The sequence below is a fragment of the Haemaphysalis longicornis genome, unplaced genomic scaffold (assembly GCF_048455015.1).
Source record: "Haemaphysalis longicornis isolate Haplotype H1 unplaced genomic scaffold, Haemaphysalis longicornis Haplotype H1 scaffold_4, whole genome shotgun sequence".
Classification (NCBI taxonomy): Eukaryota; Metazoa; Arthropoda; class Arachnida; order Ixodida; family Ixodidae; genus Haemaphysalis; species Haemaphysalis longicornis.
Genome location: NW_027526361.1, coordinates 42,576,622 through 42,593,525, shown reverse-complemented (window position 1 = coordinate 42,593,525; position 16,904 = coordinate 42,576,622). Strand labels below are relative to the sequence as shown.

General features: G+C 49.8%; 1 protein-coding gene across 1 annotated transcript in view; it reads left to right on the top strand.

Moving 5' to 3' along the window:
- Window positions 1-4,126: 4,126 nt before the first annotated feature.
- LOC144178589 (uncharacterized) overlaps window positions 4,127-16,904 on the top strand; it is a 60,237-nt gene continuing 47,459 nt past the window's right edge. The window contains exon 1 of the mRNA XM_077706548.1: window positions 4,127-4,614. Coding sequence (XP_077562674.1) covers window positions 4,513-4,614 — 102 coding nt within the window. The 5' untranslated portion in view covers window positions 4,127-4,512. The remainder of the gene's footprint in view (window positions 4,615-16,904) is intronic.

Here is a 16,904-nt window from a genome sequence, read left to right as displayed (position 1 = left end):
ACCAACCCAACGAGCTTTCCGAACTAGATGAATGCGGGCGCTGCCGGTTAATTACGTATATTTTGCCTCAAATGTACCTATAGTTTTCTTTTCTATAGTCTCTGAAACAATTGGGAGATGTATGACAAGAACCAGGGGCTCATGAGTTTCGAACGCTTATGACCATAAACCACTTGGCTTTCGAAGCCTCTGGGTTACGCCGCGACGACAGCCGCTACGACGGAACGCCGCGTGGCTCTACTTGGGTCCAGCCAACGAGCTATGACGACAAGACGAGCGCCTAAAGTGCTCTGCACTTAAAATTGCAACAAGTGAGAGTCGAGTGGGGTCAACCGTATGGGGTGAGAATGCGCGGTAGCAAGATAATATCGGTCGAAACCTGACGAGGTGATGGATATTGGCTTTGATGACTTCGAGGCAGTTGGGGAACCTCTTCATTGGACAATTAGTTTCAGGAGCATAGGTGGCGTTGGCAAGAGCTGGGAAACTAGACGTAAATGCCGCCATTGAGCCCAAACGCGTTAAAACCACGCCGGAGCGACGCTAAGCAGTGCAGTTGTCTTCTCCCACTTAGGCCGTAAGAAAAAGAGAGCTAAATTACGAAACCAGCACGCGCAGCCTCTTCCACCCTCTTATATATTTATTTAAAAATACAGGCTCCATAACAGAGCATGACGTAAGGGGGCACATTGGAAAAAATGCTAGTGGGTGAAACTTGTGGCTCATTACAAAGCAATACACTGGTACTAATAACAATGATTGCACAAACGAAAAGGAGGGGTTACAGGCTACAACAGGAATTTAACAGTCGAAAAAAAAAAACGTCATGAACAAAAACAGAATTGAAGGAGTTTATACAATGCTATCAAGATAGATGTATCAATAATTGTTCGTGAAAAGTTGCATGATTAGTTAAATTGACAATGACGTCGGGAAGGTCATTCCAGAGTGCTATGGCACGAGGCAAAGCCGGTGAATCTATTGAATTTGTTTTGTTTTTTTCCAAAGATGCGTGTGATGCTTCGTTGATTGTGTAGTCGTTTAGACATGCGCAATGGGGCTGTGGGAAGGGTGGTGGCCTGTACGCGTGAATATATTTTTGAAGCAAAGACAGGAGGGCCACTGTGCGCTGTATTTCTAGATGCTTCTAGATCTTCTAGATCTATAGATGCTTCTAGATTTCTAGATCTTCGGGCCCTTCATGCTGCTCATGCTCCTCCTGATGATCCGAGTTACACCCAAACGCCTTTATCACACCGTCGCGCAGCCGAAAGACAAGCAGCAACATCTCTGAAAAAAAGGGGGGGGGGCCTAGTTTCTTCTGGACACGTAGCGGCCGTACGTCGTCGACAGACACTTTGACCCAGTTCCTCCTCCTTTGTGACCCGCGCAGAGTCCGCGCAGAGGTGTGCTTTTCAACACGTGCCGGACAGGGGGCAGGACCCACGCGAATTCTGGACGCGGTCGTCAATCAGCCTCGCAGAGCCCGGCGCGAGGGACAGATTTGTGCGATCTGGTTTCCGGGCCACGTGCGTGGCAAAATTGCCGAGAAGTCCCGCTCGAGGTGATGACGGATGGCCCGACGACCGGATTGGATTTGTCATAAGTATGTCACGCCGACGGCGGCTTATTCCCAGCTGCGCCCTTTCTGATTCGTCTTCATTACACGCGCGCCGTGAACGCGGCTGCTGGAAGTCAAAGGCGGCGTAACACCGAAGGACCATGCCGTGAGGTGAAGAGGCATTTCGGTGACACGAGCGTGACACGCGAATGGCGCTGCGCAGGCCGTACGGACAGACAGAGCACTCTTTACTCGTGTCGCCGGGCTCTTTTCAGACCTGTTCGCACTAGCGACGACGACGGCGCTTGACGACGTTTGTACTGACGAAGTGTCGATTTGACAGCTCTACATCTCGTCCGCCAACGGTTCGCCATCCCCATCGCATTCCGTGTCACAAGTGTGAACGAGCCCTCAAGCGCTGAAGATAATTTAAACCTTCGTTCGAAAGAAGCTATTTGAAGCTCACTGAACGGACGGCTGAAAATTGGCTGCCGGTAAGATGGCCGCACTCCCACAAGGTTGTGCTGAATAAAGAAGTTTTCTCTCTCTGAAAATTGGCAAGCAAGTCTCTGAAATACAAATAATGTTCTCGGTCATGGTGACCTTCTTTGTGGATACGCAAAGCCCAGCAGCTCGTATTTGTGCACAGTGGTAGAGCACGCCAAGAAATCGCAGCTGGACTAGATTTAACCAGGAAGCCTTCCACTACTGTGGGTCTCATTTCCAGGTGTCGCTTGCGGGAGCGTTCAAACCTAAGCTTATATACGGGGAATGTTTTCCCCCCGGAAGGAGCCCGAACTAAAATACCTGCATTTCATCTGATTCATCATGACTAAGAGAACGCAAATGATAGTTCGTTTTTAAAAATGAACAAACTCCATGTAATAATAAATGTGGTCGAGCTGCCGCGAATCACTTCGATTCCATTCTATTTCGAGATTCATAGCGTGCACCGAAGTAAACAACACGCCTTGACAAAGTGCAGTTAGCAAACATAGCTGGGCGGACTAGAACGCTGAGGACACACAAACATACTCCTGAAATTATTCGCCCGGCAGAAGAGACTGTGACAAAAATGAGAAGAGGTCTCTGCGAGTGTTGCTCAAGGGATGTAATTTACACAGTTGCTCTACCGCGCTAGGTACTGACCATGAGTGATAGTTTGCCTCATTTGAAATAAGCGATGCTTCGTGGTACGATTAATTCAAGTTCATTTCCACGAATCTGTACTTACGCCCAGTATTCTGGAACGAAGGCGAAAATGACGCACTGGCAACTATGAAAAGGTCAGCCCCGTGGACCTAAACAAAGCCAGGCGACCAAAACCATCAAAAGGCATGGCGTATCCCGTCTCGATACTTTTTTACGCACTTAAAATTTAACCGGGCTGGCGAGACACGACTAGAGTAAGTGACTAAAAGCGCGTAATAGTGTTGCTTTTCGTGCCGAGGGTCAAGGGTCAGAAGCGCAAGCGGCGACCTCCTGCTGACAGCGCGAGACAGATCTTTCTTGCGCTTGCGTGCAGTTCTCTCGCTTCTTTAGGACGCACTCTTGGTAACCTAAATGCGGTGTTCTCATTTTGCGGTAGTTCGAACCAATCCAGTGGATATTTTAATTAACCGAACACAGCTAATCTTTGTTACGTGCCTATGTTTTTTGCCTCACATGCGTGCAATGTTTCCTTTGCTCTAAACAATGTTGATCAGCGTGAACCCGGTACCGGAGCCAAGGGTTGGGAAAGGTGTTAGCCCAAATATATATTTTTTTTCGCAGTGCTTGGGAAAACGTTATTTAACTACATAGTCCCCTTAAGCTGAAATTGGCTATCAAATAGTAAAGCAAAAAAAAAAAAGCCCAACAAAGCTGACGTCGATGGAGTCGCACAAGAAAGCCGGCGTGCGCCAATCCTTGCTATTCGTATAAAAAAGACGGCGTTGAGTCAGTCCCACAAAAATAAATAAGGAAAAATAAAGAAGACCCTTACAGGGACCCCCTCCCACGCAGAGAAACAAACCAACACCCAAAGAGGCTCAAACGGAACATTAGCGCGCCGGCGGCGATAGACGAATGTCATTCGCGAGGCGCCAAGTGCGCGCCAGCGTCGAAAACGCCCCACTCGCCCTCTGCCAAGCAGTGCGCGCAATTTGCCGGTGAGTCCCTCCTGCAGCGGCGCTGACAACTTGCAGGAATGCATTTGGTTGCCGCTGAGAAGCAGCTCAAGGGAGAACGATGGAAACTGCAATCAAAGAAGGTAAAAAAAAATGCTTAGTTGGGAGAAAGAAAGACCCGTCTGCCAGAGCTAGCGATTCCCAAAGAGTCGACGACTGCGGCAAGGCAGTCGCGTACGCTAGCTTTACCTGCGGTGGAGAGAGCGGCCACAGGACTGCAGGGATGATAGTATTCGTCGTGTGTTCGCGGGCTTGTTGGCTGCGTTTCCCTCGCAGCAGCAGCGCATCGCGGTTGTTTTCCTTTGCCGTAACGCAGCATCAGGAGGAGGCGCTCACGCGCCGCATCACGGCGGGAGAGAGCGGGTGCGGCGGACCGAGGAGGGCGGAGGGGGAAGGGCAGGGGAGGATGCCGGAGAAGAACTCACCGGGCCGGCCGCATCTCCACACACTCGAAATGCTCCGCGCACACCTCTGGCGTTGTCCCGCCCCGGCAGGAGTCTGGTAACGGGACCCCCGCGTGCTGCGACCACGACCCGCCTGCGTCTTCCCTAGCGCTGTCAGTTCGGGCACCCGTGCGTTCTTCTGCCGTCAGACCCGTCTTTGCACCCCTCATCCGAGACTCCTCTGCGAGATGCGGCTGCGCTCACCGCGCGCTGACACCTGCGGACGACAGCCCGTGCCTCCGTCGCAGTTCGTGGTCACTGTCGGCGTCTGATATCGGTCCGACTAGGGGCGCGCGCTCTGGCGCGCGCATTGGATTCTCACGACGCGCCTGCCGAGCTGATGACGCCAGACGGACAGCGCTTGCGCGATGCGAGCCCAGGCCGTGAGCACAGTGGATACACGACGCCTCCGCCTCGTCGACCGTCGGCCAAGACGACCAAGGTGAGACCGGCGGGAGCCGCGTTGACGCCACACACTGGGCAGTTGTTACAGCTGACCATCAGTAGACGCGTGGGACATAATAGTGCCCTGATTCTTAAGTAAGCACTTAGGCATACAAACGAACAAAAGTACGTGTTATAGTTTGTTTATAACCACCAGTGATGTCCGCGCAATTGATGAGGCACACCACTCAACGTGCTTCGGGAATATCTGTCGCGATGTGACGTCATTCCGTCAGGTTCTTATTGTAGTCGTACAATTACCCGTGTTACGAAATAACGAACCGTTTGTTGAACCGTTTGCATATTAGGAAAATTTAGAGTACCAAATTTTATGGTAAAACAAAAACAAAGACGGAAATACTTGTCCAAGTATCAAGTCTCGTTTTCAAAATTTTTAACATCATAAAAGCAAATAGTTTCAATAACTTATATTCCAAGAATGTACAAGCAAGATTGACGAGCTCTTACGTCTCCAGCAAACAAATGTACAAGGAGAAACTCATTCAGCTTGACATCAGGAACTCGCAGTGGCGTAAAGAAATGAAATGTTCGTTTATATACTTCCACCCACATATGCGCACCTATGACGCTCAGACAAATATTCGGGAATCACACATAAAAAATTTTGTGGATAAGGAACGACACCAAAGTGCCGTCAAATGCAGAGATGCAAACACCTGTATTGTTCCAATATGATGTGACCGCGACAGCCCACTGAAATCCCTCAGCCGATCAGCCCAGACCGTTATTTATAGACTCGACAAGAAGTCACCACATAAAAGATTCTACATAATTGGGAAAGGGGGGGGGGGGGACTAGTAGTCTCGTTTCACAGTCAGTAGTCACATATGAAAGTAGCTGTTGCACTGCAGACGAGGTCAGATACGGATGCACAAGACCACTGCTTGCATAAGTTATGCGAGGTAGCCTCCATGGTGTGCGCATTTAGGGATTTAGGAGGTCCTCCTCACCATCATTAGAATCATCAAAGCCTCTTTGTATCCACGGCAGGACGAGTGCCTCTAAAAGGATCGTATATAAGTGACTAGCAAACGGTGTGGCCTGGGTGAAATGCACTCGGCGCGCGCTAAGATTCTTGGGTGTACACAACCGCGATCGCTCCCGACGGAACTCCAAACATCGCACAGATTGTGAGGTCCAGAATCTATTACGAAATATTTAAAGATCAATTTAATGTGCTACAGCTCCCATTTCAAAACGCTATTATTGAAACGCCGTTACGAACCGTTCATACCTCGTTTTGTAGCCTGAGCTACACTGACCGAGGTTTAGCAGTTTCGCGTGGCTCCTAGAGAGCCGTGCTGCGCATGCGCGAGGAGCAGTGATGTCTCACGGCGCACAGCTGGCGCGCCGGAGCCGCCGCCGCCACGATTGGATTTGATTGGATTGAAATGAATTGGATTGGATTAAATTGCATTGGATTGGTTTGGAAATCGTTTTAGCAGCAGTAAGCATGACAATCAGCTAATCCTAGACAACCAGGCCACCTAAGAATAACCAGCTGAACCTTAGCTCACGCTACGTATATCCTGGCATAGCCGAGCTAAGCCACTGCTAATTTTTACAGAGGCCTGAAGGAGTGAGTTAAAATGTTTCTAATGTAGCGCACGTCTTCGATCTCCGACGTGATGAGCGCGGCGGGCAAGGGAGGTCGTCGTCGACGACACGCGAGACGCCGCCAAAGGGGTGCGGGCGCTGGGTTCCCCGCGTTGCTTGTCAAGCGGCGATAAAGTGCTCGCGGAAAACAAACAAGCAAGACACCGCCGCCGCCGCGAAGGAAGCGGCAGGGAGCCACGACAGCGTCCGGAAGACGTGCGCGGTTGGTTCATTTGCGTCGCTCCCTTCTTGGAGCCCGAGGCGTGTGTGACGCGACACCGGCGGGTCGCACGCACGACCTGCGGAAACGCCCAGCGCCGGCGGCGGCGTGTTTCTTCGCCGTGCGGGGCTTCTTCGCTGCGCCTTCTTCCTCCGTACCGGCGTGGAGAGGGCTTCTTCTCCGAGGCCAAGGTTGAGGCTCGCACACACACAGACTGCGTGTCGGCGACGACTGTCCTTTCGTCCCCTGCCTCTCTCTAAATGACGGGTTCCGTGGCGAACGGGGTGGTTGCCTTGGTCGTATACGGTCGGTGGCTGGCTCGGTTACCGTAATTATTCCTCGCTCTAATTGAAGGTAGAAGTTCGCTGCAGTGAAAAGCGGATAAGCGCGGTCAGATCTAAATAAGCGGCGCGAATTGGTTTGCTGCAAGACAGGACGAGACGAAAAAAAAAAAAAAAAAAAAAAAAACGACGGATCGGCAATTTTGATCATGTAGTCCGGAACGCGTTGGCTGCCTTTGCGATCTTTGTGCAGCAGTGAGAAAAACGATTCGAAATCAATTTTCGGCACTTTGCGTGCCCAGACGGCACCTGGGCTACGGGGCCTGCTGCGCGGGTTGGCTAGGGATTAGTTTAGATAAACGCGGGTATTTAACGCTCGCCTAAGTATCGACACAATGCGGTTTCTTTTTTCGCCTCTTTCAGGAAACCGGCAGCCGTGGCAGAGATAGAAATAGAGTCCTGCTCTTCAGCAGCGCATGTCTCAACCACGGGGGTACCGCGGTGGCTGGACAAACAATTCAGCACAATAAACGAAGGTCGACTCAGATTCAGACTACTTTCTCTGTGCCGCCCTTGCCGTTCCAGATTGCTGGCCTTCCTTTCTGTATCCTCCAAAGGGTTCCGCATTCCCAGCTGGGAAAAGCTACACGCATAGCGCGAACAGCTTTGGTTCCACAGGTAGCATAAGAGAGATTCGCGCCAGTCGGCTTTTATTGACATATTTTAGATGCTTTATTGACTACTAAATTATTGTAGCGGGGCAGGCTGCCACCCCAAGCGTAAAATTACGTATATGCACACACACACACACAAAAAAGGCACCTGGGAGCGGAAAGGAATGCAGCCGCCTCGGTAGATGAACAGAAAAAAATTGGACTCATAATTCTAAGACTGTGAGACCAGGTCCCACCCCGGACGCATGTTTCAAAGCGTAATCCTTGCCTCCCGTTCCTGCGGTTGAGAGGAGTCGTAACCGAGAGAACGAGAGACTGATTGATTTATCACTAGGTTTAACTCGTTGAAGTTACCCATGGGCTATGAGGCGCTACATAGTGCAGGGCTCCCGATTAATTTTGACCACCTCGGGATCTTTAACGTGCGCCGAATCTCGACACACGGGCGTTTCCGCTTTTCGCCTTGATCCGAAAAGCAGCCACCGTGGCCGGGATCCGATCTGCGTCCTTGATGATGAGAGCCGGAGGAGCCGGAGAAAAGAACAAAAGAGTGCTACCGCGAGGGATGAATGACAGTGACTGCGAAGAAACGCAAGGAGAAAAGTGGTGGAAGTTACAGCGGAAGCATAAGAACAAAATGGGAGGGGGACCGTATACGGCGAAAGGGTTAAAGCGGAGCTCTTAAAGGTGCACTAAAGGGTAAGAACGCGAAGTCCTCTATCGGTAGATAACGGCGCCGTGAATGCAAATATACCCCTTGTGGGAACAGCAGTTGCTTATTAATGCGAACGGTGCCAAACGCGTGAAAGCGGGTATTCGCGCCCCATTTGTTTTCACGAAAGAGGATTTGCGACTTCGGTAATCGTGAATGGTGGAGCTTGTCATAGTAGCTTCTTGAAACAAACATGAAATCAGGAACATGGAAATTTATCTGCTTTAACTAACTTGATTCATAAAAGTACCTGCTTTAATTTAAGTAAATGTATCTGCGTCGAATTACTAATCAAACTTGTTTTGTCTTTGTCCTCTCGATGGCTGGACCATACAGATATTCGCATATCAGGCATGTAAAATAAATGCATGCACGGTAACTCGAACTGAGCGTATCTGTTTTGAAAAGGCATGAACTTTAGCTCTTAAAGATTATTGAGAAGGTTTTTGCACTAAAACTGCTGGTAAGTTTAGTTTCAGTTTCGATTTCGGCACAGTCTTAAATACCAACAGATGACTTATGCGAGTGAACGCGACAGCTATAGACATTTCTCACTATCCGTGCTTATTTATATAAGACAAGCAGCGGCATAACTTCGAAATTACTGGCGCAATCTGCCAAACGACCTGTCCACATGTCAGCAGCTAGGAAATCGCTCGAGTCTACTGCGTCTCCTCGGCGACAGCCCCTCCCTTGCTGGAAAAGCCTTTAATGACCTTAGGTGGTCTTCGTGATTTTTCGCGTCGCGTAAATTTGAAGAAAATAAATAGAGAGAAATGACCGCAAAATAATTATTTTTCTAAGCAAACAAAGCATCGTTTTCCGGTGAGCAAGAGCCGAAACAGGCATGTATAGTCTAATTTTTCGGTTAAAACAAAAACTATTAGCCATTCGACTTAGGTGACACAGTGGATAACCATAGCGGATGACCATAGGTGACGCAGAATTAGCGGGAAAGGTGTAAGCGAACTAATTTTTTTCCTGTATATTTAATGATGCCATCCAGTAGATAAGACGTATAAACTTGGGATCCGAATCAATGTTTTCAACGGCGTGTGACTTTTGTGGGGGCACCGTGCTAACAGCACATACGCCGGGACGTTCGTTTTACAAACCGTCGCGCTGCACAACACCTCGCGCTTCGAATTAAGACACGGGCAGCCTCGTAAGTTTTTGTTCTCAGATATCAAAAATATGTGGCCCTAGCCATACATACTTTACTTACAAGTCATTCAGCCTTTAGGGTCCCTTTAAGCGTCGTTGGTGCGTTGAACGGTGTCAGCGTCGACGGCGTGCGAATGGGGAAATCGGGGGAGGAGGACAAGGGGGAAAGCGGAGGGCTGCGGAGAATGGCGCTTATAGCGAAGGAGGCGCGAGGGTGAAAGCGGAGGAAGGAAGAGCGGAAACAGGAGGAGAAAACCGGAAGGTATGGCGGAGTTTGTTCGTGCGTTGAGGGGCGTTGATGTCGATTGCATCGGTAAGGTGTTCGGTGAACGCATTCACCGATAGCACAGTTGGAAACAGCGCCGCATGAGAGTGGCCTGTCACTGTACGCATACATATGTACATGTCACTCTGGAATTCTTTGACCGCAAAGCAGTGGTATGTAGTAAAGAACGTTATCTCTCAGATAGATGGGTGCGGTTCCTCAGTCCAGGAGCCCAAGGGAAGATTTGGCGGTCTCCGCCCGAGAGCCTACTAGTTGCTCGGCGTCCACGTCAGCGCTGGACGGGAGGTTCATCCACAGCTAGGGAAGAGGAAGAGCAGAGGAAAAGGATGGGGAGGATGTGCTGTGAGCACACAAGGTGATGAGGCGGGGGAGGGGGGGGGGTGCGGATTGGGAGCAAAATTTAGATTCTGGGGCTATTGGGTTGGATAGAGGCGGTTTAGCCAGGTGGGGGCACGGTATACTATAGCTGTTCGTGCGTATTCGACGCAGAGTACCTATTTGATTCGGTTATAATAAGGAGGAGGGATGGATTGTAGAAGGGAGCGGTAATGCTGTGGGATGTCTCGGAAAGTGACCAGCTAGAGCGGAGTGTCCAAATCCAAGCCCTACGTAATTCCCTTCTGCCCATGCTCCAAACCACCCGGCCCTCTCTTTCTCCTCCCCATCTTTCTCCTCCTTCTACTCCTTCTATTCTTCCCCTTCCTCCCATTCAACCGGCAAAAGGCCTCTCTGGAGACGCCAGTGAAAGTATTTTATGCAATTCCATTTTAAACCGGTTGAAACTTCTCAAAAAATTGCAGTGGCTTAGCTCGGCTATGCCAGGATATACGTAGCGTGAGCTAAGGTTCAGCTGGTTATTCTTAGGTTTCCTGGTTGTCTAGGATTAGCTGATTATCATGCTTACTGCTGCTAAGACGATTTACAATCCAGTCTAATCCAATCCAATTCAATCGCGGCGGCAGCGGCTCCGGCGAGCCAGCTGTGCTCCGTGAGACGTCACTGCTCCTTGCGCATGCGCAGTACGGCTCTACAGGAGCCACGTGAAACTGCTCAACCTCAGCGAGTGTAGCTCACGCTACCAAAAAAAAAAAAATAAGAAGGTAGTGCCAAGTAGTTCGTGTAGTTTACTGTTTTATACCGTTAACACACAATCATTCGAGCAAACTGTTTTTTTTTTCTATTTTCTGTCACTTGCTAGGTAACTTCTACAGGGGAATGTCTTCCCCTTAAACTGTGGAAATGAGAACGGCAACCTAATATCCTCCGCGCCTCCCCCCCCCCAACCTTGCCCCTTTAATGATCGCATCAGCGATCCCACCCAACTTTGACGACGCCATTCTTAATGCTACTGCAGTGCCTGCGTGTTCAAGTCGTGCACTGGAACCGAGCTTTTCCGCGACCGTACCGCCAGCCAAAGCGGGCCGATGCGTAACGAAAGTGAAACACAGTACCAGCCGCGTCTGTCTCCAGCCACACGTGGCGCCGGCAGAGCGGCGCTGCGAGCGCGGTCACCGCTCGTGCAGGGTGCACAAACCCGTGAGAAGAAACAAAGCCAGGGAACCGCGTCCGTTTCTCGAGAAGCGACTCGGGGGAAACGACGCGGCCGCAAACCTCGTTGCCAGGTCCGCGCTGACGTCCCCGCGACGCCAGTGTTCCGCAGGTTTGGTGGGCGCCCGGCGGCCGCTCAGTCACGATCCAGCGGGCAAATGACGGGGAAACCACGCAGGAAACGGGCTCCCGCGGCTCGTAACGGACCAGAAGGTTTCCCTGGCCGCCTGTTGCGTCTGCCGCCGGTCTGAGGCGCCTCCTTGGGCGCCGACTTCCATGGCGGCCCCGGACGTGTATACAATGCACCGTGCCGTCGCGTTATCTCTACGTGCCGATTGGGTTTCCTCTGGAAGGGTTTATGCACCGCTGGTTGAGATAAAACTAGGCCGAGTTAAGTTGCAAGTGAGGAAGAGACCCTCATGGTCCCTTTTTTTGTTTTGCTTCCTACTATTGTTAAGGCCGGCGGAGACATAAGATAAGGAAATGAAACAAAGTGAGGATGTTCTGGCTTGATGTCATGAGGAATCAAGGAAGTCTTGCGGGGAGTTCACAGTACTCCAACTTTTTTGTGTGTGAGTCGGGATGGATGGGGGCGAGGATAAGGCTTTCCGACTAATATTGTGGTACCTCCGGTCCTGTTGTACCCGTGCTTCACGGCCGTTTCAAAAACCTTCCGAAGGCCTTCGAACCAATTGTCTGTCGAGCGCCCAATTGTAAATACATAGGGTGCACTTGTAAGTGAGGTTTCAACTGTCAATCGAAAGTAACCGCGTAGCACAGTGATAAGAGAGCCTGTTTTTCACCACAGTACTAGCATTCGCTAGCCCAGTATAAGCTGACGTCGTCGTCGCGACGGCGACATATGCAGGTGCAGAGCGACGTTTTTAGGGGGAGGTACGGGGAATACCTAGATGCATAGGTCATGGATGGACAGCACCGCTAGTTTCAGGGGATATTGGAGTAAGGGATCACATACTTCCCCCCTCTATTGAATCCACGGAAAACGTACTCATCGTCACCACTCTACGTGTCCCCTAATACCATATATGGGAAAGGGTAATAATAAATTATGATCTGATTTATAAAATCATTCTGCTTATGCTTAAATTTTCACTTACCTCTAGATCGACAAACAGTTTTCGGGATTTATTGTACGCCTTCCTTGGGAAAGGCGTCCATTCATTGCATTGGACACTTGGCCTTTCAGCTTTACCACACTGTATTTCCACATAGTTCTCTTGAAACTACTCCTGATTCACGTCACTATCCTGGATAAAGGCTTTGATGTCTACGCTTTTGTTTCGTCTAGAGTCCGAGGCTGTGTTATGGCTTTCGTTGCCCTCTTAATTGCGGAACCATCCACACTTCTCATAGCTCACAGGCTTGTATTGCAATTTGCACATCATGTTTTTTTTTCAATTTGCTCCCTACGATGGTCCAACCTCCTCTTTTTCCCAAAACATCATGTCCAAACTTTGTGCGTTTGCTCGGCGCCCGCTTTCAATTTTCGTTTAGGGTAATGTTAGCCGTATACAGCTAGATTGCGCCAAGGAACCGCTCTCTTACCGACTCCCTGGTAGCTATCACCGCTGTTTACAAAAAGGGTACATCGGTGTGCCGCATGTCCGGGTTTAGCCGACTCGTCGAAAATTCCCATCCCGCCAATGTAATTCAATAAAGCATTGTTGCCTCATTTCTACGCTTTCTTGAGAGAGTCGAACGTAATTCTGGGCGCATCGTTATCTCCAAAGCGCTTCAAAATATCCCACTTCGGGATTTTCGTGACAAGTTTTCTTTATATCTATGAAGACAGCGCACAGGGATTTTAAAGCGAAGCTTTCCATGTCTCACTGGTTCGTCCTTGAGAGCCGAAAACGAGCTGCAGGAAAGCCAACTTTTTTTGACGATCAGGATGATCGTAGAGGCACCTATAGAAAAACGCTTTTTGTGGTTGGAATAGAAACAGGATCCCTCGCGTTATGAACTCGACGTCTGTCCGATTGCGCCACACCGACACGGTCGAGGCAGATTGGATTGGGAGAGAAGTGCATGGACAAAATTAGACAGAAAAATCATGCACCCCTCCGCGTAAGGACGATGGCTGAACGTGAAGCTTTCTTTGTGCGAAATGAAATGGCGAAGGAGGTTCATAGGCAAAGCCGTTGCGATCAAAAGTCCAAATCGTCTGCTAGTCAAAGTTCAAACTCAGACGACAACCAAAAAATCCCCTCAAGAGAAAGCTTCGCATTCAACTGTCGTCGACGTTAGAGAGAGGGGTGCATAATTTTTTTTACTGTTTTATAGGGACTTTTGTCTGACACGTCGGGGGCCTAACACTGTCTACGTAGGCATCCTCTGCGTACAGCCGACCATCGCATCCGGGGCTCCTTTTAGCTTTTAGTCCTCCTCAAAGATAACTTCAAACTCCTGCCTGGTGAATTACACGAGCTTTGCCGTTTTGTAGTGCGTGCAGTTTCAAGTGTCGTCATGGTCATTTATGCCAGCATGAATATGCTACTCATATTGGCAGACCGTCATCAGAATGCACAACCACTCAGCTCCGTTTCTTTCGACGTTCTAAACTTCGGGCTTCATCTTTTCAGCTGTGCGTCTGTTTGTTCTCTCCATTTCATTCGCCACGGGCGCACTTTCTATTCTTGCTACCCCCTGTATAAGTTCCTTTGTTTGGTAATTCGTTGTCAGCATGCGCCCCTTTGTTCTACAGATCTCGTCTCTTTTAGCATGGTGCTCCTATTCTTATGCGAGAGCATTAAATGACCCATTTGGAGAAAAAAGCCAGCGTCTGGTATCCAGCGTCTGTAGCAACGAAACTGATAAACCCCCCATTGGCTGCGACGCGTAGCACCCGCAGGGGTGTATTCACCAGCGCTTACCACCAGGTTAAATGGCCCAGGGCATGCGCCGAGACACGTGGAAAAATACGGATACGGCCGGGGCTGCGACCGCCGTTCGGCGGTTGGCGGCCGTATCGCGCTGACCTCAACCAGCACCGCAACAATCACCAACTAGCCAGACTGCCCAGCGTGGCAGTACGTGCCGTACCGCTATAGAATCTGAAGCATCTACATCGTCGGGGGTAACAACCTCGGCAGTAGCGACAGGTTGCCGTACAAAACACTACACTGCAGAAATGTCCCGCAGCGAAACTCAAAAAACATTGGTCGCCGCGCAAGACTCAAAGAAACACTCATCGGCGTTCAGTTGGACATAAGCGCTTTCGCATTCACAACTCTTAAGCAGGGCTTTTGTGTTTCCGGAGTTCTTTTTTTTTTTTCGAATACTCTTGGAGGTTCAGAGCACCGGTATGTTTAATGTTGCCGCGCGTGCACATTCAACGGAAAGAAAGCTGAAAACAAATTTCCGTTTCCCCAAGCTCTGAATAACACGAAAATGCCATATTTTAACGGAGTAAAAAGTATACCTACCATCCCGGTTGTGACGGAAAGCATCTTTTGTTGAGTGCATGAGCGTAGGCGAGAACGCATCGTGCAAAGCTAAAGAACAAGCGCCTAATGTCTCATAGCCAGTTACCTCCATCATTGAACCTGAGAAGCGGATGGCCTTACTGGCGTGTTTTACTTCTTCTCATCATCTCCTTTACGGTGCTCGATGGCAGGGTTATCGGCAGCTATGATTGCGATGATTGGTCTATCAAGTAACCATGGGTTCCGCGTCGACATGATTGGCGACTTCGTCCTGCAACACCGCACTCACACCACGAAGAGGATTTCCGTTCTGTATTGCCGCCAGCTGCCTCATGCTCAAGCTTTACGTTACCGGTGTTACTTTATCCCGGGCATGCATTACCACTTATTCAACCGAGGGCATTCCCACAGCGGTTCTAGTTCTCTGTACGCAAGATCATCCATTTGTGTAGGGGATCTCCACTTGCCATCTCACCTTTCTTGGACAGGTAAGGTGGCACTATTGTTACAGACAGATAAATAGTCTAACGCATCAGTGAACGGTGCAATTTCGCCGGAATCGACTGGGTTCCGATGAGAGAGGTATATGTGGAAGCGGGAATAGATTCGGATGGTTAGTTCGTGTTTTCTAAAATTTGGAGTAAATCATGTGTCTATTAATGAGCCTCCAAATATAAAAAAAAAACATGCGAAAGAAAAAAGCCCAGTTCGTGTAATGGAGGCATTCTGCAGCGGTGTATAGCACGTTAGTTCGACGTATCACTGGGGTGGTTGCTAGACATATTCTTGTAGATGAGCAGGTAAGGATTTCGCATAGTTGTTCACCTGCGCTTAATGTTGAGTCATTTACCCTCAAGTTGGTAGATTAGGCATGTAGAAGAAATAAAGAAAGAAAGAGATAAAGAAAGAAGAAAAAAAAGGTGACAAAAAGAAAAAAAAAAGGGAAAAGGAAAACGGAAAGAAGGAAAGAATGGATGAAGGAAAGAAATACCAGCAAAATGAAAAGCTACCTACTTTTTTTCATTTCTTCTTTATTTTTTTCATAACACTGAATAAATTCCCGAAGGAAGACGTTTTCTGTGCCATTAGGCTTCTCTTCATTGCCTAGGGACCCGAGTGATTTTGGTTGGGTGCTTATAGAGAGGTCTGGCTTTTGCATCGGGATCGGCACCGAATGTGGCGCGTGTTTTACTGCGTACTTTCCGGGCGTCGGTCTCTTGACAAAAATCACAGGAAATGGCAAGTAGTACAGCTATTGCTCCTTGCTGAGCAGAATGCCAAGTGGACTAAAGTACACCCTGCGGGAAAAAAAGCAGCAGAGCGTCGCAATTTATGGGTGTATTAGGTGCGCGCAGCATAATGTTGATAGCTTGTCTCAAGGCGGCGCTGGGCTTTGCATAACTGCCGGCATCACTTCTTTCTCGGCCGTCTGGGCCACCTTTGAAGGGAGAGCCACCCCCTTCGCACCTTGCGTTATCCTGTATACAGTGCCGTACGCAAACTCCCTGGGCATGCCGGCCGACGGGGAATTCCCTTCCCCTAAGGCATGCAGACGAAATGTGCATACCGTAGAAGCCAAGGATCATGGATATAACGGCTGTACGGACAACCCTTTCTGTACGAGCCGTGTTCGGCTGATTGTAGGCGTTAAACGTTCGGCAATTACAGAGCTCACCCCCAGTACGCCGCGCCGGCCGTGTGCGCTAAAGGGTGAATTACTGCAGCAGCTGCGGAGCGGAACGAGGGAGTGCTTCAATTGCCGCACGGGTCCCGTTGTAACAACGGCGCTGCGAAACGGGCGGCCGCGTGACTCGATCACGCCTAAGTGCACAGGCGCAGTGTTTCACACCCGGTGTATCAAAGACGACGGCATGTGCGGCAGTCGAACGCACATACATGCGCGCACGAGTATGGCGTACTGGCTGCTTGCTGGCCTAAGAAGAAAAAAGTCTGCGAGGCGATGGACGATCTCCGCAGTAACTCGACCCTGATAGAGGCCTTCAATTTTCTCCTGGTGTTCTGCTATGGCTGGTGCTAATGTGCCCCTATTTCGTATACTACTGAGTGCTGGCACGACGGCCGTTTCGGCCACCGAAACGGCCCCCGGTGATACGTCGCCATTTTTAATTGCGTTCTGCGAGGAATGGTTTCCTCGTAATAAAGGTAATGGTTGGTGACTATACATCAGAAAAAAATGGTCCTGGGCTCTGTTATAGGTGTTTATTGGGGCCTTAGTGTCAGTTAGGAAGAAACTTCACCCTTCCGGGAGGCGCCTAACGATCACTATATGCCAGCGAAGGCGCATTCTGACACCTTTGATATGTGGAAGCACTGCAACGC